This window comes from Scomber scombrus, chromosome 21, assembly GCF_963691925.1.
Source record: "Scomber scombrus chromosome 21, fScoSco1.1, whole genome shotgun sequence".
NCBI lineage: Eukaryota > Metazoa > Chordata > Actinopteri > Scombriformes > Scombridae > Scomber > Scomber scombrus.
In genome coordinates this window covers 16,316,049-16,337,918 of record NC_084990.1, presented here as the reverse complement: position 1 = coordinate 16,337,918, position 21,870 = coordinate 16,316,049, and the positions used below count along the sequence as shown (strand labels likewise).

General features: G+C 39.1%; 1 protein-coding gene across 1 annotated transcript in view; it reads left to right on the top strand.

Annotated features, from left to right (window-relative positions):
• Positions 1–21,528, top strand: part of LOC134003211 (testican-2-like) — a 38,530-nt gene extending 17,002 nt beyond the window's left edge. Inside the window, exons 2-11 of the mRNA XM_062442344.1 lie at positions 1,440–1,448; positions 3,751–3,796; positions 11,470–11,584; positions 15,377–15,485; positions 16,029–16,143; positions 16,844–16,963; positions 17,110–17,328; positions 19,438–19,500; positions 20,441–20,578; positions 21,383–21,528. Of these exons, the coding sequence (XP_062298328.1) occupies positions 1,440–1,448; positions 3,751–3,796; positions 11,470–11,584; positions 15,377–15,485; positions 16,029–16,143; positions 16,844–16,963; positions 17,110–17,328; positions 19,438–19,500; positions 20,441–20,578; positions 21,383–21,528 (1,080 nt within the window). The remainder of the gene's footprint in view (positions 1–1,439; positions 1,449–3,750; positions 3,797–11,469; positions 11,585–15,376; positions 15,486–16,028; positions 16,144–16,843; positions 16,964–17,109; positions 17,329–19,437; positions 19,501–20,440; positions 20,579–21,382) is intronic.
• Positions 21,529–21,870: the final 342 nt, after the last annotated feature.

Here is a 21,870-nt window from a genome sequence, read left to right as displayed (position 1 = left end):
TGTTGAATTGCTTAAATCAGGTGAAATGTAACAACAATAATACTTAATTATGGCACTTAAGTGTTTTTTGGGAGTATCTGCATATTACTGTCAAATTCACTTTACTGCACTACCGCTAGCTAATGTAGCTAATGCTGCAGTTTTTTTCTACTTTTGAATTACAGAGATAATATTTACCACTGAATTTTTTGGAATTAATTCAACAAAAAACTCTTGAAGACACCTATAATACTGAAATACTCATATTGGTATGATATGCTGGCCAAATATCTCCTCAGGTAACTTCTATTTAACACTGGTGGAGGAAATGTTTGTGGTAATTGAAGGTTACAGAAGAGTGTTGAGGGCTATGACTATGGCTCAATCAGTCAATCTTTATTTCTCACATGTAATTACAGAGTAATCACAATGAAATGTATTCCCATCAGCTCCTTCAATTTGTGTAATAAGAAGGAAAAACTGGATTTTGTTCTTTAAATTCTTTAAGTTGTGAAGACTGTGTTTTTCTTCAAGTGTAATATCAGCTCCATTTTCAAGGTGGTGCACATGCTTAAAAGAATAAACAGAATTTACTTGTATGTTTACTTTCAATACATAAGTACATTGAAAATCAGTAAATTAAGCATATCAGATACTTAAAGTCTTAACTTCTACCAAAGTCATTTTCTGGTAAGATATCAGTACTTTTACTCAAATGTGGCTTTCATGTACTTCATCCACCACAGGCTGAAATAAACCATGCAGAGCTATATTTCTCCCAAACACACCAGAGCATTGAATGATGAAACACACAGGGAGAGGCTGTGGTGGGTATTGATGTGTAATGCCCTTGGATCGAAGCCTAGACGGTGAAATGGAATGAAAGGAAAGCAGTCACTCCCCTGTTAACTCAAGGTTGTACTTTACAGGAGCTATATCTGTCTGCATTGTCAATGCTACGCTTAGTTAATGTGCACTATGTGTCTGCTGCAACTATAAAAAACATCTAAATCACATCTGCCTGTTGACTTTGAAGATTCCCACCAATTTGCCTGTATATTCCCAAGGCCGACGCGGTATGTCATGGCTTATCCACAACTTCCAAGTTGGCAGGAGGATGGCGTTTGGCAGTCGATTGTAAACACAGCCAGAGAATGAACCCTTAGTGATCGGGACCCCTGCCAGCTCATAGAAGTGGCAGCTGATCATCCTCGGTTAATAGGCGCTCATAATCCGCTGTGAATGTCTTATGTTGTCCCCCGAGAGGAGCGAGACTAAGGCATGTATTTGCAATCAGAGTGCATTAAGGGCTGACAGTTTAACTGCTGCCATAACTGTAATAAACCAGCCCACTGTTTGCATGCTGAATGGAAGCAAAATGAAAACTGTAAAGTGTTATTTTATCTCTAACAATGGCTCTCTCTTTCTTTCTCCCCCACTGCTGCTTGTCATTGCTACAGGAAGTCGAGGTTAGTGGCTCTTTTGTAAATGTGCACAAAGCATTTTATGTCTTTCTTTTGACATCTCTTTTAAGCTGTAGGTGTCACCTGCCCTGTGAGTAACAGCTCATCTTGGCTAGAGTACAATAAGTACATCATAATACATCATTGTCAACTGTAGTGGAAATTTGCCTTTGACTACAACTCAAAGGTGAAAAACACCTCAAAAAAATAATTTACATTAGAAGCAATAACATTTAAAATATGAATAACATCTGCATATGATATGCATACTGCCTCCTAGAAAAAAAATAGTAAAGTACTGCCAATAGTGAAAGAAAACAAACACAACTGCAAATCTCATGTGGTATGATTCATAAATGGACATGTTCTTCTTTTTTGGCTCACAACCATCATTTCAGTCCAGAAAAGCCAAAATATGAACACAAAAGCTACCTCTTTAACGCTGCACCCTGTGCACAGTATTTAAGATGCCTTCGGCTATCCTCTTTCAGCTTGACTTGAGAGCTCAGTCTTCGTGTCCCCAGAGCCGAATAAGACCGAGCTAAACTGAACAGACCTGATCCTCAGGGTCCTCCCTGGGCCTCGTGCCGAGTAGTAACCACTTTATAGTTGATCCTCTCTGTCCTGACACAGAGAGAAATGGGTCAGAATGGATATGGCAGGGGGATGCTGAATTTGTATTATCGTTCCAGTGCAACTCCGCGAGGGACGCAATCTAAAAAAAAACAGAGTTAGTTTGCAAATATTCCCTTTGCAACAATGCAGGAGCTAAAATAGTTCAAGAATTTTTATATTTCTACATTTACAACAACTACTGTCTGTGGTAAATAAATAATAAGTAAATAATGGATAATAATACAGACCTCTTCAAAACAAGAGCTGTCCTCAACGAGAGCGATGCAAATACACAAAGTTTTTCAGACAGAGCAAACTCAACTGTTCTGGAGCTTTTGACCGTATCACATGGCCTTAATCAGTGCCACAGGCAATTTAATGAAAGGGACCGTTACCTGATAAAGATGACATATTTCTCTGGGTCTGAAAATTGCGAGAAACATTTAAGATAATGTACACAAAGTACATAACTCAACAAAATATATAACTTATTTTAACACATATCTTTTTGGACATTTTAAAGTGGAATAGTTACATATTATAGCTTAAAAAATGAAGTACTTAATGGACAAATTAAAAAATTGAAAGTATCTTTTTTAAGAAGATACTGACTCATTCAGCCTGATGTCCTCAGGACATTCGCACTGAGTTTGCAGGCCTTCAGAGCCAAAGTCACCTTCATAACAAATCCTTTCAGGGGGAAACAGCCGGGAGAGTCCAGTGTGATGATCTCAAGCTGCTCTGTGGCTCGTATGATGACAGCAGGTCTGAAATGTAGCCATGAACCAGACCAAGCAGTTAAAGGTTAAGATTTGTCCTTAAATGAACTGTTAGTATGTTTTGTGTGCTGTTTAAAACTTAATTTTGAAACAAAGATGACATTTTATTGATCTCCAAGATGAAATTAGGTGTTAACAAGAAACAGCCAGATAAAGATATAATAGGAAAAAAACAGGTAGACAACTTCAACATGAGTGAAAATTCCATACAGATGCAAATAAGTTTAAATATTATATTGATTTAGTTAACCAAGAAACGGCAGTAGCTAACTGGATGTGTGTGTTATCTTGACTTAAACTTTTATCAATTCACAACTTGAAGTCATTTAAGATTTTTCTCATTTATTATTAATTATAATTGAATGTCATCAGCAAAAAAAAACAAGCAATTTAATAGTCATGGTCAATGAATGACAGCCCTGACTGGCAGTTATAATCTCTTTTTTGACATGTATTCATTGTTCTGTGACTGTGTGACCACTTTGTAAATTTCTATTCTCACTTTTATTAGGCAATTTAAAATAAATAAAGATTGATCCATCAGACCGTCACCAAAAAATCTCCCAGAATTTGATGGGACGGAAATAAGCAGAATTTAATTTAACCCTGGGTTTTAAAATATCTTCAAGTCTTATTGTGTTTTGGTTTATGATAATTTTCTTTTTGCTCATTTGCTACCATGTCTTCATCATAAGAGCTTAATGCATTTGAATTGCTAAAATCAGACCCAGATTTGAACTGTCATTCATGATGTGAAGCAAAGTTTCCACATCATTTTGCATGACTGTTACGTTCCTTCATTATTTATGCTCCTCTGAATTCTCATTAAGCACGAGTGCAAGAGCATGCTTCCTCCACTGTGTTGCCTAACATGAATTATTAAATCCATTAATGCAAATATGTTTTCTTTCCAGGATGACTACCTCAAAAACATGGAGGAGAACACGGGTTCTGATGAAAGTAAGTCAGTAAAAAAGACTTTCTGTGGCACTCATGTGTGTAGAGGATGGATGTGTGGGTTCATGTGAAGTTGTGTGTGTTTTCCACTTACAGCCTGAGTGCATGGTACTGTACTATATGCAGAGACAGCTTAATATTTAAATGGCTTTACTTAAACATCCAGCTCCACTGCAAAGAAAAAAAAGCTACTGCAGTTCAGACTCTACCAGCATAATCAATGCTAAGTGCTGTCCGCCTTTAGAAATCTGCTGTAGACAATGAAATAACGCGGTGCACATTATCGAAGTGCCAGCTTTTTTTAATTGAGGCAGTTGTCTGAGGTGATCCAACCTATGGTGAGCACTGGTCCAGGGTGTCAGAGCTTGTGGAGGGTGAGGACGCAGTTGTGATTCCAGAAAGCAAAGACTGAGCCTTCAGTGGGATCCATTAGTTTGAAAAGCCTGCTATAATTGCCTTTGTTGCTAAGGGCTCAACTCAAAACTCCCACCAGGCTCCATTTACCTCCACTGGGTCTGTTCCCAGCCGGAAAAAAAAATCTTACATTTAGAAAAATCAGCTGTGGCGGAGGAATGGAGACTATTTGAACACAGCGAACAATTATGCATTATTTCAGTCAAACGGTCTTTTTTTTTTTAATAGAAATGAAACTGATGTACAGTAATCAGAAAGCACTTAGAGAGTACATACCTCTGAAAAAGTCGAACTTCTCTAATAATTACCCAAATCTTTAAAAAAAATTAAGGCTTTTGAAAAATGTATCAGCCTTTCCGAGTCAGTGTCCTGGTTACTGTAGTTTTTGTTTTTGTTCTTTTTTTGTTTTTTTTACATTTGGTCACTAATTTATAGCTGCTGATAATCTGACATCTAATTGCTGTAAAGTCAGAAACTGGGGTTTAAAACCCAGCGGTGGTTTAGCCCAAACACAATCCCTGACATGTACAATTAACTGCCACTAGAGGTCACTGTCTCTGAGATTTAAGATGCACCTGTGCAGCTTTAACTGAAGTTAGTGGTCATAGAATGAAATGTAGGTGTACATAAACAGATGTTTGGACTGCCCGGATCTATTTAATATTTCTAAGAATAAACATATTTCATAGTACACAAGTAAATATAAGTACATTATAGGCAAGAAATTATGTATTGTAAGTGTTAAATAGTTAAATATAATTATCCATTCACCTGAAGCTTTAAATACTGGTCACAGTATAAATATCATTCGTAGATTAGAAGATTACTGCAGCTTTTTTATAGGCTAGTCAATTGATGCTAGTTGTAAATTTTAATAAGACAGATTTTTTAAAATCTATTTAGCATTTGTAGGGCCAAATTATTTCACAATATGACTAAAAAAAAGTAATAATTATTAATGTGTAAACAATGATCATAGAAATTAATCAAATAGTAGGTTCTATAGAAAACCAATTCCCATTTTACCTTTTCTGAGGGAACTTAGAAACTGGTGTGTCATGTTGCCATTAATCACCTGTGCTGGGCAGATTGTAAGATAACTCCATAGTATATCTGATTCAGCTGCAGTTCAACCTGTATATGTTTAATTATAGAAACACTAATCCTAGCATGTAGCTGTTGGCTCAACCCCTGGAAGTAGCTGCTTTAACTGAACTGCAGATGCTAGCCCTTCTTTGTTGGAGGTAGTGAAGTGAAGTAGGAATCATTTTACAGGTCAGGCTATAAAAGTATGTTTCATACATAGTGTAGCCAATTTAGTAGCCCCTTAGGGTTACCAGTGTGTTCCTGCTGCGAGGTGAGTGTGGGAGGTCGGGTATAGCACCACACCCACACTGCCTCACTTAAAAGACATTGAAGACTTGCCTCAAAGGAGCGAGATGTAAGAACGAGCAGTTCCAGACGTTATCCAAGTCATCTGTTCTTACAACAGGGGGAATAACTAATGTAATCTCAAGAAAACGCCTCGCTTGCTGTAGTGTGGGCGATGTTCATTTGAATACCATTGATTTCATCCCCGTCCCAGCTCCCAATGGGACTAATTCTGCAGACTTAATTGATCAGGGTCCTCTTCATTGCAAATTCAACAAGACAGCAAAAACTCTGGCAAGGTGTACCTGCAAGCCCCGGATAGAACAAAAGACCTAACAAGAGACTTCAGACACCGCTGTTGCTTTTTTTTAAGTGAGCTGATTAAGACGTCAGCTCAGCCCTGCAGAGTCAGCTCTGTGTTTGAGGGTCATTGCAAAACAATAAGGTTGCCACTGCTCAGACTTAATAGAGGCGCTGTCATATTTGACCCCGAGTAAAAGAAATAGTCTACTAATTCGACAAAAAAGAAAGAAAACTTGCACAGCGACTTCAGAAAATTATTCAAAGTGTTATAAAAGTAGAATTAGAGCTGAACGTGTGTTGCATATTTACTAATTACTAGTAAATCATTTCATAGCTCCAGTGAAGTTGAATAAAAGCTGCAGGCTGCTTTAACTCAGTGACCACCAATTAAATTGAACGGTATTAAAGAGTCTTCCAAGATGACAGTAATTGCAAATCCAGTTGAAACTAATTCACTTAAAGCTGTCAAATGGGCCCATCTCTCTCTTATGCTTATCACAGGCAAATCTTTTGGTTTCAGACCGGTGCAACTCTAATTCTTGGCAGCCCAAGATTTTCAGAGCTTCTAAAATATTTTTTTATCAAATGAACTCTCTGACAGTTTGACTATAAAGCAAATGGTTGAAAGCTTTTGATGGAGGATCCTGTCCGACTGCTAGACTTCACGCTCGGCAGGGAATTCAGAGCTCTGATGAGAGTGCAGACTGCAGCTTGCGGGTGAGAAAGCAGCAGCGTTCTGATATGGTTTTGATCGCGGCGTAATAATAATAATCTCTGAGAAATTGGACGCTGCCTCAGTGCAGTAATATCGCCTTGGTTGACATGATTATAGGGGGATTTAAAACCAGTAATGGCCTTTGCTTGTAGATGTCCCACACAGAAATCTCAAAGCATCAGTGTGTAAACAACAACCAGGAGACCTGTTTAACACACTTGATCTTTATTGCAAATTAAATCTTGTATTTGCATTTCCTTTCCAGTATATTGTGTAGGATGAGAATACCAAGGTTTTAAGCTGTCGTTTCGAGGAAGACATGAAGGTGCATGAGAGCAGTGAGAGAGCTGCACGTCACTGTCTAAAATTATGCTGCAACACGGAGCTGTTTCTACGGGGATGAACAGTATAGCAATGTTGTGTTTAAGGTTGCAGGATTTTTTGAATAACAGATATTGTAAGGTTTAATCATGCACCAATTAACAAATAATTCGTCAACTCAAACCTCCTGATTATACAGCTGGAGTAGGAATATCCTTTTGTTGACTGGATTCCTTTAATATTAATCTATTAGTATTACAGATGGCTATTTTTGGAAATACGCTTATCCATTTTATTGCCCAGGGTCAGATGAGTTTATAAACATTTCTCTCATGTTTGTACACTAAACATAAAGCTAGAGTTAGGAGGCTATTAGATTAACTTAGCCTAAAGACTGTAAACAGGGGAAACAGCGAGCTCTGCCCAAAGGTAGAAAAAGAGCAAGGCGGTAATGCTTTATATTATAGGTCCCTTAATTTTCCACTGACATCCTAGAAATTTAACAGTTAATTTTTAAGGCATTTTACACATGGTGTTGCAGCTCGGTACAAAGAAATGGAAAAAACAAAACAAAAACGTAAATAGAATGAAAAAGGTAAGTTGATTTAGTTGGTAAATGATAATTAAATAATTTCCTAAAATTCTATCACGTAACTTTTGCACAGTTTAAACAAATGAGATGTAATATGAGATTTATTTTTTTACCTTTAGACAAAGCCAGGGTAGCTATTTCATCCTGATTTCAGTTTTTATGCTAAGCTATTTTAACTACTTTCATATCTCGGGGGATGATAGTGGCAGTGAAAGTGGTATCAACCTTCTCTGTAATTCTAAGAAATCAAAAAAGCAAAAAAAAATGCATTTCCCAAAAATGTGGAACTATTCCTTAAAACACATTTTCCCATCATTTTGGACTGAAGGCAAAACCGTTTCCAACTACTCCCACACATTTTAGCCACTCTTTCCATTAAATGTATAAATCTAATACATCTAAATCTAAACATATTAAAATTGTCTTTATTACTATTCCAGTTGTTCTAGGAATTCTCTCAAAAAGTTACAGTCACCATCAGCTGATCATAAAAATGTTCTGTGACAGAGTCTTGGTATGGGTGTGTGCTTTGTGAATGCTGTCTAGTTTTGTTTGATTCTTCCTCACATATGCATGGCTCACTGCCCGGCTCAATGCATGGCTCACTGCACCTCCTGTAGCTGTGGTTTCTGTGTAAGTAAACGGCAGGTAGTGACTGCTCAGTGGCCAAAAAATAATAAAATGGTACAGAAGAAAGAGGGAATTACACCACACACAAAAATACAGTGTTTGGTTCCTTGCACCCATAAAAGTGTATGGTCCTTGACTTGAACCTGCATTAAAGCAATGAAATATTAAACCTCATACTCTGATAGCAACCACTAACAAAATATACAGTGACAGTCTCTGTAACATAAACCTGAAGAAAGCCGGAGGAAAAACCTGAATGATGAGTTTCATTGAAGATAACTGTGATCCATTGAGGCAGACTGAAAATATGAGATGTCTTCACTTTCTTTATTGTCGAGAAATAGTCAAAATGATATGTATGGCGACAGTTAATGTCTTCAATCAAAAAAGGAGCAGAAGACAAATGAATCCTCAGTGGTGGAGTCTGGATATTATTCAGCCAGTGGGGTTAAATCATGACAGAGCAGAATACCTGTTGGAACAGATGAAAGGAATAAAAGTCAAGTGGTCACAAAATCTTATGGAATGACTGTTTCGAGTTTATGAGCTATCAGCACTGCCAGAAACCAGCTATCTGTCTCTGAGATTCTCTGCTGAGCCTAAATGCTACGTCTTGTATTTTTATGAGTTTCTACCCCAGTGTGAAGTGTAAGATAAACTGATTTGTAATTCAATTAAGATGGCATTATGCCAGTTGTCTCTCACTGATCCTAATGCCTTTTGCTTCTGACTATTTACCAGTTGTTGCCTTTGATGTGGGTCAAACATTTTTTGGGAGCTGCCGGCTTATTTTTACACCAGTACTTGTACATGTACATATTCCCATACTAAGCCCTATACATACATGTGCATGCACCTACATATTAGAGATACATTATTTCCATATCCAAGTTTAATTAGAAGCAATAGAAACAAGAGTAGGTTGTTTGAAGATGAGTAAAGAGGTGTCTCAAAGAAATTAAAAGAGGTAATAGATCTAAGTGAACTGGGAAAGTTGTTCCAGACAGATGGAGCTTTAAATTTAAAGGTGCATTTCCCTTTCAAGTTCTTTAAAGATTCTACAATGGGAAGAAGAAACAGTAGGAAGAGAAATGAAAAGAAATGCATTCAAAAAAAAATTGCAGCAAGTGAAAATGTCGTCTGGATTTAGGTACTAACAAGTTTAGCGAATACTCTGGGGTATTCTGATGGACAATATCTACATAATGTGGTATTTGTAATATCAACTGTGAAATATTGTCCTGACCTGTAAGTTAAAACAGTTGATAGAACAATATAAAATTATCAAATTATTTTCTTTCTTCTATCTAATATTTAAATTCCTCCACTTTCTCAAGTGGTGTCCCATCGATAAGAAATGAAATTACCAATCATTGCTTAAATGCAAAGAATTAGGTGTAGTGCCAAACAACATGCTATAAGACTTATTTACTAGAAGTTTGTTAAACGAAAACAATCACTGAGTGGCATCAAAATCAGACTGTAATGTACATTGAATTTGTGAGATGTCAGGCTTGGACAAGTAAATCACAGTATCATCTGCATATAATCGGATATGACAATCAGAACTGATTTTTGGGAGATTAATTAATTTTTTAATTATTAATTAAAAATGAAGAACAGCAATGGCCCTAGAGATAAACATTGAAGTAACATCTTTTTCCATAAGCATAAAATCTGACTGACTGTCCTGATAAGAGATACACTGACATCTGTGGTGAAGATTTGAATTGATCCCAAGTAAAGAATACTATGAAAGACTAATAGCAAACAGTTTGTAAAGGAGAAGGCAGCGAACCCCGAATCCAACTAGAAAGAACTCAGAGGACATACTTCCACCAAGGCTGAACAGTCCTCTGAATTTATTATTGTTAATAATAGAACATTTTTTAAATTGGTTATGACAAAATTGTGGAAATATTAAAATGTCTTGTGATTTTCTTGTGTAACTACACCCAGTCTAATAATCCTGCTTGCCCTGACAACTAGTGCTGCAGTGATTTAGTAAAAACAGTGGAAAAAAGTCAAGTTTTGACTTCCCCTATGGTTTTCGGAGAGAACTCTATGTGGCCAAATTAGGAAGTAACACATTTTGCTACACTTGAAGATAAACCACTAGGACCAAATACATAACCTCTCTGTTAGCACTGTGAACAAAAAAGCTGGTGGAAAGCAAGTTAGCTTGGAAGTGGAGCAGGACTTTGGTTCTTTACAAAATCTACCACTAAAGACTCTTGCTTGGTTTTATCATAGCACAAAAACAACAAAGACACACAGCCTCCAATCAGTGTTTTTTGAATCCCAAGAGTTGTCTTTTCATTACACAATACTCACCTGTTCCCTCATATTTTTCTCCTGTAGCATCAAAGTATCACCTAGTCGCCAGATTTGCAGGGATCTGGCTGGCAGCCACCTCGTCTGTTGACCATGTTCACTACAAAGCAGCTGCTCAAAGCTGACTCGAAATTTCACAGTCTAAATTTCACTCAGCGTCCAACACTTGCTACTCACTCTTAAATTTAAAAAATGTAAGAGCCTGTGAGTTTTCAGAGGCCTCTCCGGCAAGGCAGTAAATGGACAGGGACAGTGTGACATCCAGTTTTAGATGGCAATGACCACAGACTGAAGAAGGTGGAGGACACACAGCTATTTCCATCTCAGTCTATCAGTGGGAAAGAAGTTGACATTGAACCATTCAATTCACAGAAGATAGAGAGGACTACTGGTGTGGGGGAAAATAAGAGAACATGGGAGACAAAGATGGAGTGCTTGTGTTTGTGTGTAAGAGAGAAAAGGCATGCCGGGGAGAGACAGTGATAAGTTGACATGGGGGAAGTGAGATGTGACAAGCCGAGAGAAAGAGATGCTCAATCAGTGCTGTCAGGTTTTCTTGCAATCAGAGACAGCCGCTGGAGACTGCCAGCAGTACTACGATGGGCTGCCTCACTAATGACAGCTAGGCGTCCATGTTTTCAGCAGTGCTGACTATAAAATCAATGGACTCATTTGTGCATACTGTTAGAATATTTTTCATCCCACATTTCATGATTTTTATTGCATATGTCTGTATAAAAGATCATTTTAAACTATATAAATATACAGAATTTGATTATACAGCACATAAAATAGCTGCTTTGTTTTTTCTTCTTGTTAGTACTTGCTATCAATCTGTTGAACACATGCTCCATGTCAAAAGACAAATAAAAAACAGCCAGAAGCTGTGTTGTGTTTTTTCTCATGGATGTGGCAAAAATAGAGAATTAAAGCAAAACACCCCAACTGTGATTGACACCTCTGGATTTTTTTAATGCTCTTGTTTTCTGTTTGCAGCCGTGGACACCACCAAGGACCCGTGCCAGAATGTGAAGTGCAGCCGCCATAAGGTGTGTGTCGCTCAGGGCTACCAGAGGGCCATGTGTGTCAATCGCAAGAAACTGGAGCACAGGTAGGTGGAGTTTCAGTCCTGAAATCAGATGGTGACTTGCTTCATGTTTGCAAGGCATGTCACCCCTGTTTAAAAGATTTTTACATGGACGGGACAGACATTTCTGTGACGCTGGTGTCAACAGCCATTAGCTGTGTGTCAGTTAAAAGCTTTTCAGAGAGCTATTGATTAAACTCGGTAACAAGGCCAGAGAGTGTCATGAGCCAGGAGTGATATCATTTCAGCTGCAACACTCACACTGAGCAATGACTAATTAACTGTGTGGTTGGAAGGTGGTAAAACCCAACAGAGACCGTTATAACAGCCATGCTACAATCGCACAAATGAGGAAGAGATGCAAGTGGAATGGAAAACATTTAATGTCAAGGGTATATACCTCATGATTTATAAATGCATAACTATTACATGACTCATCATCGTCTAATGCATGATGAATCATGAACTCCTGTGACTCAGTATTAATTCATAATGAAGCCACTAGTGCTTATTTTAATTACTTAATACTACATAATCCATCAGTTTGTGAACTCATACATATATATGTTTTAGGTGAAAATTCGGTGAAAACTAGCAAAAGTTAGACTGTTAAGTGTGTTTGATAACAGTGAAATAGCGCCAGTTTTTTATGTTTGTCCGCAACATGAACCACAGAGCTGCCTAAAAAACAGAAACTGGCTTAAGAGGCTTTGATCAGCTTCCTTGGCTATACAGTGTATTGATGTGCGGCCAAAACTCTGCATTTGAACTTGCATTCACACATATGGTATATTTACAATCTGACCAACACTGACTGAAGGGTTTGGTGAAATCTAGTCTTATGCTGTGTTTGCGTCATATCGTACACATCATGAATACAAGCACATCAGAAGGAAAAACCACTTGTGTTAGACTATCTATTTGAAATATGGACAGCCGTGTTATCTCCCTCTTGGCAAGAAGAACTGCACAAGTGTTAACAGCCCGGTGCCAAAATGTGTTCAAATCATTACTGTGGTTCAAGTAAATAAATATGATACAAATACAATTTCTCATACTACGAGCTTTTATACTATTGATTGTAATATTTTCACCAGGTCTACCAGCTCCTGTTCTTTGAGGCTTTCCTCTAACCTCAAATCTGCTGAAACTAAGATTTCTTCAGGGGTTCCACAAGGGCCAAATCCTTTTTAATTTCTACATGATCCCTCTTGGCAACATTATAAAGAAACATAGTAAATAATATTATTTGTATGTGGATGATACACAACTGCTCTGTCTTCCGAAGAACCGTAATATCAACTACTGGATGCCAAAAAAATGGTAACAGCTAAATAAAGACAAGGCTGAGATATATGTGTAGGCTAAAAAAACGGAAACAGGAAATGTATTCACACCTAGAGTCAGTGTCTCTGGAGCACAGTGAGCAAGTCAGGAGTTATTTATTATCTTAGCTCTGAAAGTCACGTCAGTAATGAACCAGGACAACTTTTTATCTTCTGAAAAACATCAAGAGCCAGAGGAATTAAATCTCAAGATTACTGTGAGAAGCTGCTTTATGCCTTCATCTCAGCCAGGTTAGATTACAGCTAACAAACAATAAGAAGACTCCAGCGCATTCAGTCCTCACACGGTACATGCAAAAATGAATACATTACTCAAATGGTTTAAAGGATAAGGCTGGCAATTTTCTATGTTTTTCTCATTGTCAACTAATCTCATGTGCAGAGCCAAACCAACAATGAATTGATCCTACTTACAAGTATTGTGTATAAATCACAAGCCTAATATATCATATTCCTCTGTGCTGTAGAGCTAAAAAAAACACGTCACTGAGCCACACTGCTGCACTGGGTGACATGTTCCTTGGCCCTGAGGGCAATGGCTGTGGTAGTCTGTTTAGAAACAACTCCAAAGAGTACTAACAGCAATCACATTGTCAGTCTCAGGAGAGAAGTTGTGTGTATGTTAGACAGACGGCTCTTTATGCAGCTCTGTTTATAGAACTTCTATAGAACGTCTATAAAACCTCTTGACTTTTCTCTGAAGTTCTTTGAGAAATGTTTAATGTAGAGCATGTTTCAACAATATATAAATTCACCAGCTTTAACCTTTAACTCAGATTGTTGGTGAGCACAGAGACTTTCTCTTATAAGCAGATCAATGCAAAGACAGATTTCTAGTATCAAACCTTGCACAGACATCATTCTGCACAGCTCAAACATCCAACTGAATGAAAGAACAACATGCAAAACACATTGGTGGGGGACTTTAAAACTGTATTTAAAAAATGGTCTACTTGACTTCTCGTGTCCAAAATGATACTTCGCTCAACTTTCGATGCTGATAATGAGGCAACTTCAAAAAACATGATGCAGACTAATCGGAGGAAGTGGAAGCAGACGAGGGAGGAGAGCAGGTTGAAACCATGACAACAGATTACAGTACATTACTCTACGCTTTTGGCCATTTAATATAGTGTAATACAGGGGTTTATGTCTGTGTTGCAAATGGCCCTCCTTTCACATACGCCTTTTAGTTTTCTCTGTTAAACCTCACTAAAAAGCATTTATCTTTTCCCTCACCCATCCATTCCACTTTGACTGAAAAACAAATGAGCAGGGTCGCAGTCTGAAAAGAATTAATGGAGTGAATTATTACTATGTGCAAAGTCTATCTGCAGCGACAGGCATTTATCTTTTTCAATAAAGTGCTTAATTTACAGTCACTCTAGATATGAGAGAGACTCTGCCGAATAATGGGTAATAAGCACGGCCGCAGCCACACTAAACCATCCTAGCATCATTATGTAAAAGCCTCAGAAGTCGTACTGCAGATCCTGATGCTTGTGCTCACTGAACATGAAGTCAATCACCATGCGAGAGGCAAGCAAGCAAGGAGAATTTTATGAAGTTGTGCATTCAGATATTAGCAGGCAGATTATGGCTTTCTGGTAACTATGATTAGAATTGTCTTGTTTTGTTATACAGATGAAAAGTAGAGTGATATAAATGATACTGAGTCCTAATAAAAAACATCTTGTTAGACAGGATTTGTAGCTCTGTATTTGACATTCTTTGGCCAGCTTGCTCAAATAACAAAACATATTTTCTCAGTTACCCCTAGTGCTTTATAGCCATGCAGATATTTTTGGTTGTATATACTCAGGATGTTAGATATCTGCCTTTTGATATTTATGTTCCCTACTCAACACACTGAAGTGCTCACAGCATTGAAAAATAAGATTAAAAAAATTCAACAGAAGCAAGTCTTCCCCAAAACAGCGTGTCCCATTCTATTACAGTATATTCATTTTGCAGACTCTTCCATCCAAAGTGACTTACATTCAGTGCATTTAAACATAGGGGCAAAAGCTAGCTGTCACCAAAAATTGGGAGTGCATCTTGCTCAAATAAGCAACTAAAAGCATTTTCAGTGCTACAGTACAAGTGCTTAAGTTTGCTTTAAGAAATGAGACACAAATAAGTTGGGTTGTCGAGATATAGTCTGAAAGGTGAGATTTCAGCCAGCAGCAGAAAATGTGCAGCGACTCTGATGTCCTGGTTTCAGTAAGCAGTTCAATCCCCCATCATGAGGTGCAAACAGGCATTTGGCTTTTACGCTGGGTAATCCAAAGACCTCTCTGTCAACAGTTCACTAGAACTACTTTCTACCAGAGAAATAGTTCCTATGAATACTATTATTATTTATTTTCACCTCTATTTTATAAGGGTGGCAAGTGATATTGCAGAGGAAATGAAAGTATCTGCATGGCTAGATACTACTAGAGAGTGAGAAAAGTTGTTTTTTTTTCAGAGTCAAACAGTCGGGGCAGCTGGAGGCTCATGACAGCAGCTGCAAGCCTTGTCCTGTGGCTGCCTCCTCACCTGTATGTGGCTCTGATGGACACAACTATGCCTCTGAGGTAAAAAAGAAATATTCTACACCAGCTTCTCTCTTTGAAAGTATTCACTGCTACTACTTCTTACCTAGATAAATGTTCTTTTGCTTTATGACTTGATTCTGCCACCATAAAATTCCTGAAAAGAAATGGAAAACTGCCCGTGTCATCGTTTTCAATGATGAGCAGAGTCCAGTCAAGTGCTGTTTCCTGCTGCGCTGACATATACGTGGGCATCGCAGTTCATCACTGCGGACAAGTGCACCAGCTTGACGTGGCTGTATGATTAATGACTGACGTTGTTTTGAGCTGCATCACTGTACACCAACCACTGCCAGGACTCGTTATTGATTTATGTATAGTTTTTAATTTTGACCTTGCATGAGAAGGCAGCGGAAAATGACAGCTCATTCTTGCTGCCTTTCTCTAAGTGCAGTGTCTCATCTGAATGAGCAATCTCTTCTTTCTGCGGTCACCCCCATAAATATTTTAACTGCATCCATGCCTCTCTCTCTCTCTCTCTCTCTCTCTCTCTCTCTGTCTCTCTCTCTCTCTCTCTCCCTACAGTGTAAGCTGGAGCAGCAGGCCTGCCTTGCAGGCAAAGAACTGAGTGTGATGTGCGCAGGATTTTGCCCCTGCGCCACAGCCTCTGTTACACTCACAAATACTGACGCAAAACGTGGCAAGTGCTTTTTTTTCACCGTAATTTTAGGATTCACACCTTCCTTTCTGCATGACTGTCACCCTTTTATGAGTCAAGGTTTCAAAAGAAAAAAAAAGAAAGAAGTAATACTGCAGTCAGGACTCCAATTTTCTCACAGAACCTATCAACCCAATGCTCAATGTTTGGGATCAATACTCACCAATTTCAGAGATTACATTTACCCAAATATCCCCCATGTGGTTACACTGCTCCTTCAATCATGTAGTAATTAATTATTTAGAGTGTACACTATCTATCATTGCAGCCAAACAGTATTGATTGTGCAGGCTCTTGGGCACGTGAAAATGCCAATTGATCAAAGGGATGAAATGTTACTCCTGTTTTTCATCTTTAGCATGGGATAAGTGCTCAGCCTGAAACTGAAAGTGGATTTCTATTGGATAACAGCGCTTTGCTGTGGTAGAGTTAATTGCAAAATAATGTTTTGTTTGATTACTAGATCATACACTTATAAATCACAGTATGAAAACCCAACAGTGCACCTCAGCAGCCTTATAGTGAGGGAAACCTCCGCTTGTATTTCTGTTCACTGTACATCAATAAGAAAAATATGCAGCAGGGCTGAGCACCTGCCCGCCTTTTAGGAAGGTGAGTCAGATTGCTGTTAAGTGTTTGCCAGGTTTTTTTGAATGCCAGGATTCCCTTTTTGCTCCCTCAGAGAGCTGCACAGGCCAGGACCTGGCAGACCTTGGTGACAGGCTGAGAGACTGGTTCCAACTCCTTCACGGAAACGCAAAGCAGAATAACTCTGGCAAGCTCGGATCTGGCACTGCTTCAGGTTAGAAACTCACAAAGCTACTTTATTCTCTGTTAATTTCACACTTACAACTCAATTGTCCATGCAATAAAATGTAGTGCAGACAGAAAAAACATTAAAAATGAAAGAGAGAGTAACTAAAGTACATTGCAAATTATTTCTGACAGCTTTGGACAAGAGCCTGGTAGCCAGCTGCAAGGACTCCATTGGCTGGATGTTCTCAAAGCTGGATACCAACAGTGACCTGTATCTGGACCAAGCTGAGTTGGCTGCTATTAACCTGGACAAGTACGAGGTCTGCATTCGGCCCTTCTTCAACTCCTGCGATAGCTACAAGGATGGGAAGGTCTCGACAGCGGAATGGTGCCTCTGCTTCTGGAGGGAAAGTGAGTGAAAGGAGCTGAGCTGGAGAGCTGAGAAAGTCTAGTTCCAGACTAATTGTGAATTAAAATCAAGATTACATCACAGGAAAATAGAGGGTATGCATTGACGACATTTTATGCCTGTCTATGCCACCCTTAGACAGAGCCAGGTTAGCTGTTTCCTCCTGCTTCCAGTCTTTATGCTAGGCTAATCGCACAGTGGCTTTAGTCTCATATGTTTCACACAGCTATGAAGGTACTATTGATGTTCTAACCTAACCTCCCCACTAGGAAGTGCATAGCGCACTTCTCAAAATGTCAAACTACTCCTTTAAATAAGTCTGACAGCCAACAAACACCTATTTTAAAGCAGGATTTGCTGCTCAATCAAAATCAGAGGATTATCTGGTGGTTCTTTTCCCTTCAGACTTCAGAAGTCTGTACAACCTTGACTTGCTAAAATTCTCCATTCATCCACTTTCCATCACTTATCCAGGCCCATAGAGTATTCCTAGACATGATTAGCAGTTCTCCTGCTCTGCTGAAAAAAAATCTGGGTAAGAAATCTTTTAATTGACTCATCTGACAGTTTGCCAGAATCTGTTTCTGACCAAATTGAAAGTCTGTCTCCATGGCCGCCCTGACCAGAACTCTGCCCACACCTAGTAGCCATTTCAAGTCCACAATAAAAACAGTCATTCCCTGATTTAAGCAAAACACCAAAAACCTTTTGGTCACAACTGCACAATGATCCACAACCAAGATGCAGGAAAAATTTAAAAAACGGACAGGAATCTCAACAAACCATCCTCACTGCATGCTTGGTTTTATTTGGTCTGTCCGTTGGCGCACTCGACAGCCAACTCACAGCTGATGACTTGGCCTATGGTGTTGTAGTACTAGGTATATTTATGGACTACCTTATACTCGCACATGGTGTTTGTTATGGACAATCTATGAGTAGCACAGAAGTCCAATACCAAATCAATACTCAGGGTCCTATCAAGCAGTCAACCCCCTCCAGGTTTCTCCCAGGAGAGGTGGCGCCCTCTGTAGGACCTCTGCACACCCTCTTTACTAGTGCTTTGAGTTATTTTTTACAAGCTTGTACAACATCCTCACATCTTTGTGCAGTAGATGTTTTGAAAATATAGGTTAAGATCTGGCTTAATCTGATTATTTTGACACTGAGAACATACTCTAGTTCTGTTTTTTGAAAGCGTGTGTCATTTGTTCTGTGAAAGCAGAGAAATTACGTGGTGACGCAGAGAATTTCCATAACAAGGAATTCCTCAGTTAGTTAAGAGAAATGTCAGATCATGCAAGGAGTTAATCTAAAGATACCTAGTACCTAATACCTTGTGCATTCATTTGAAAATGAAGCTTACTTTAAAAGTTATATTTCTGATATTCACGTACAGTTAAGGTGTTGTAAAATGTGAAATGATCTGGTGCCCCCATGTCTTGCACGTGTGCACCATGTGCACCATTTGACCTTTACTAAACAAATACAGGATTTCCCTGGCAGTAACCTCATTTGCACGCTGATTATCCGATTGATCAGGCATTTAACCTGCATGCAATAGATTACGCCGACTGCCCAATCAATTTTTCATTACTAGCAGGTGATATGTATAGACTACCCCGCACTAAGCCATTAAATAATAATGGCATCATGATAATAATTTGGATGCATACTGCAGAAATGATTACCAACTTATACAAAGTGTAAAACATTTTTCCCTTTTTGACTTCACAGTGAAGTCCAAGGAACTGAAAATGCCCTGTGAATTAATCTAGTCGGACATATTGCTGTGACAATCTACAAATACTGGCAAAGGTTTATCGCCTTGGGGGTCAAGATAAAGTGTCTTTCTCTTCTTTGATTCTATTTCTATCTCTCCTAGAGCTTCAGCTTGTTTCCTTGTTATTCTCAGACTACAAATATGTTCTTTCACCTGAGCTCTTGACAATCGATCAGGCCCTGAGGAAATGAAATATAAGATTTAAACAAATCAATATGCGCACACAAAAAAAAAGTAATTATGAAGAGCATTGATTGAGATAAAGTTCAGTGAGCGCAGTTTTTAAGTACTGCCTGTCATCACTTTTATTGTTTGATTCTTTTCATAGAGCCACCGTGCCTTGCCGAGCTGGAGAGGATCCAAGTGCAGGAGGTGGCCAAGAAGAAGCCTGGTAAAAACATTTGTCATGACATAACTATAGAATTCAAGATATATTTGAAGATCTTTTTTCATTCACCTACACCTGACACCTATGAAAGTGCACCTTTCAGGCAGCAAAGTACCACTGACTCACTTCAGATCCTATTAAAGCCACACCACGCCACGTAGTCATCCATGAGCTCTACGTTCTCTGTGGCGTGTGCCCCGCACTTGCTCCAGGTCCCCAAGTGTAATTACGTTACAAGGCGCCTAGAGCAGCCGACGAGAATCTGTAGGAGGCTCATTAAAGAGATCACAAGCACACAGCTAGGATTAGGCCCTAATCAGGCTGGGGGGGATTAGAGGGCAGCGCTGGCTTTGGGAAAGAGCAAGGCTAACGCGTCCATTTGGCTCCCTGAGAAACGTCACGCTATCTACCCAGCATGCTCAACATGCTGCTTTTCCCTCTTGAGCTCCAAACCAAGAGATATGTTCTTCCATTTTTGAAGCCCAGTTGTCTCATTCCTGATGTTTTCTCTGGTTTTCACAGGGGGGCGGGAAGGTTTTGATGCTTGTTAGAGAACTTCGTTCACAATGAATGTGAAGTTGCAGTCTGGTTTGACAAGAATGTCCTGAGGGAGGCTGGAACAGTGGAGCGCTGTCACCGAGGCTGTCACTACATTTTTACATGCCACTCTCACAGCATAAAGAAACACACCATGCCAACATTACTGTGTGAAATCACATCCACCAGCATATGCGTGGTTGTATAAAGTGTCTCTGTGGTATTCCCTGCCAAAAAGCTGCCTCTCTATCCTGACTGATGGTCTTATCACAGGTTCACTAAGGCGTGCTGGCATTCCCGTTTATGTCACACTCATCTCAGGCAACAGCATGAGTCGGCAATGTGCATTGAGGGTACAAATATTTAACAAATAGATATGTGTATGTGTTTGCACGCATCCTCGCAGGAATGTACATTCCCAGCTGCGATGAGGACGGCTACTACAGGAAAGTGCAGTGTGACCAAAGCCGAGGTGAGTGCTGGTGCGTCGACCAGCATGGTGGAGAGATGATGGGCACCAGAATCCATGGCAACCCTGACTGCGGTAAGATATTTCTTATACTCTGCACTGTTTTTGTCTGTGATTGGGTCCTTGACGTTGTATTTTTTCTCAAAAGAGGAAACAAATCTGTTTTCATGTATTCTTTTAAATCAAGTCAAGCATGTTTTTTCTTTTTATCTCAGTGCACTGACCGGCCACCCCCTCCTACAATTGAATGTTTGAGCTTCACTGTGCAGAATGATGTATGTGCAAGACTTTGACACTAGGAGGCTGTTTTCACATTTATCTTCTGAAAGTGGAAAGATTTTCTGTCCTAACTGAAACTTATTTTTTAAGGGGAGGGCCTACTATCATGATTTGCGGCATCTTAACTAGTTTGGAAGCCATCTGTGATCCAAGATTCAATTGACACAAGTGTGATGTGAAAACTTGAAATTGAAAGCTGATTTTTATGGAAAAATGGTTGTAATATTCTTACTTCATTTGCAGGTTTTGCATTTGTTTTAAAAGTTTTTAGGAGTCAGAAATAGATAGAATCATTTTAGAAGATAAACAAATTATTATTTTCATTATCAATTATGCTCCCTTAATTGTTCTCCAGAGCCCAAGATACAATTTTCATATTGCTGTTTTTTATCCATCCAACGGCCCAAAATCCAAAAAAAAAGAAAGAAAAGAAGGAAAAAAAGCAGGAATACTTCACGCTTGAGAAGCTGGAAACAATTAATTATTGGCACTTTGCTAGATAAATTACCAAGGCAGTTAATTATCAAATTTGTTTTTAATTAATTTTCTTTCTATGGACTTTAATTAAAAATGATTCCTTGTGTATTTTTCTATGGCCAGATGAAGTGGCCGGATATTCTGGAGATTTTGGGAGTGGAGTGGGCTGGGAGGATGAAGAGGAGAAGGAGGCAGAAGATAACGGGGAGGAGGCGGAAGAGGAGGAAGAAGATGAGGGTGAGGCAGACGATGGTGGGTACATCTGGTAGAACTGTCTGACCCAGACGCGGAGAGCCGAATCACAGCTGCTGGCCTGAAAATCTACAGGGATGGCTCTCTCCTAACAGCAAAAGATTTTGGGATCAGGCTGGGGAGGCATGGAATTGTGTATCATCCTGGTGGGATATGGTGCTGGGCAGGTCCGGTGATGAGACAATGACCAGTTTTTGTCTTAGATATGTGTAATTGCTTCATTCTCGTCTCTGTTTTTTGAGCAACGGAGCTTTTGTTTTGCCGTCCTGAAAAACAGGACCCACTGACTACTGCGCCATAGGTAGCTAAAGTCCATCAGAGTTCCTATCTTGTCTGACCGCCATCTATGCATATAGAGA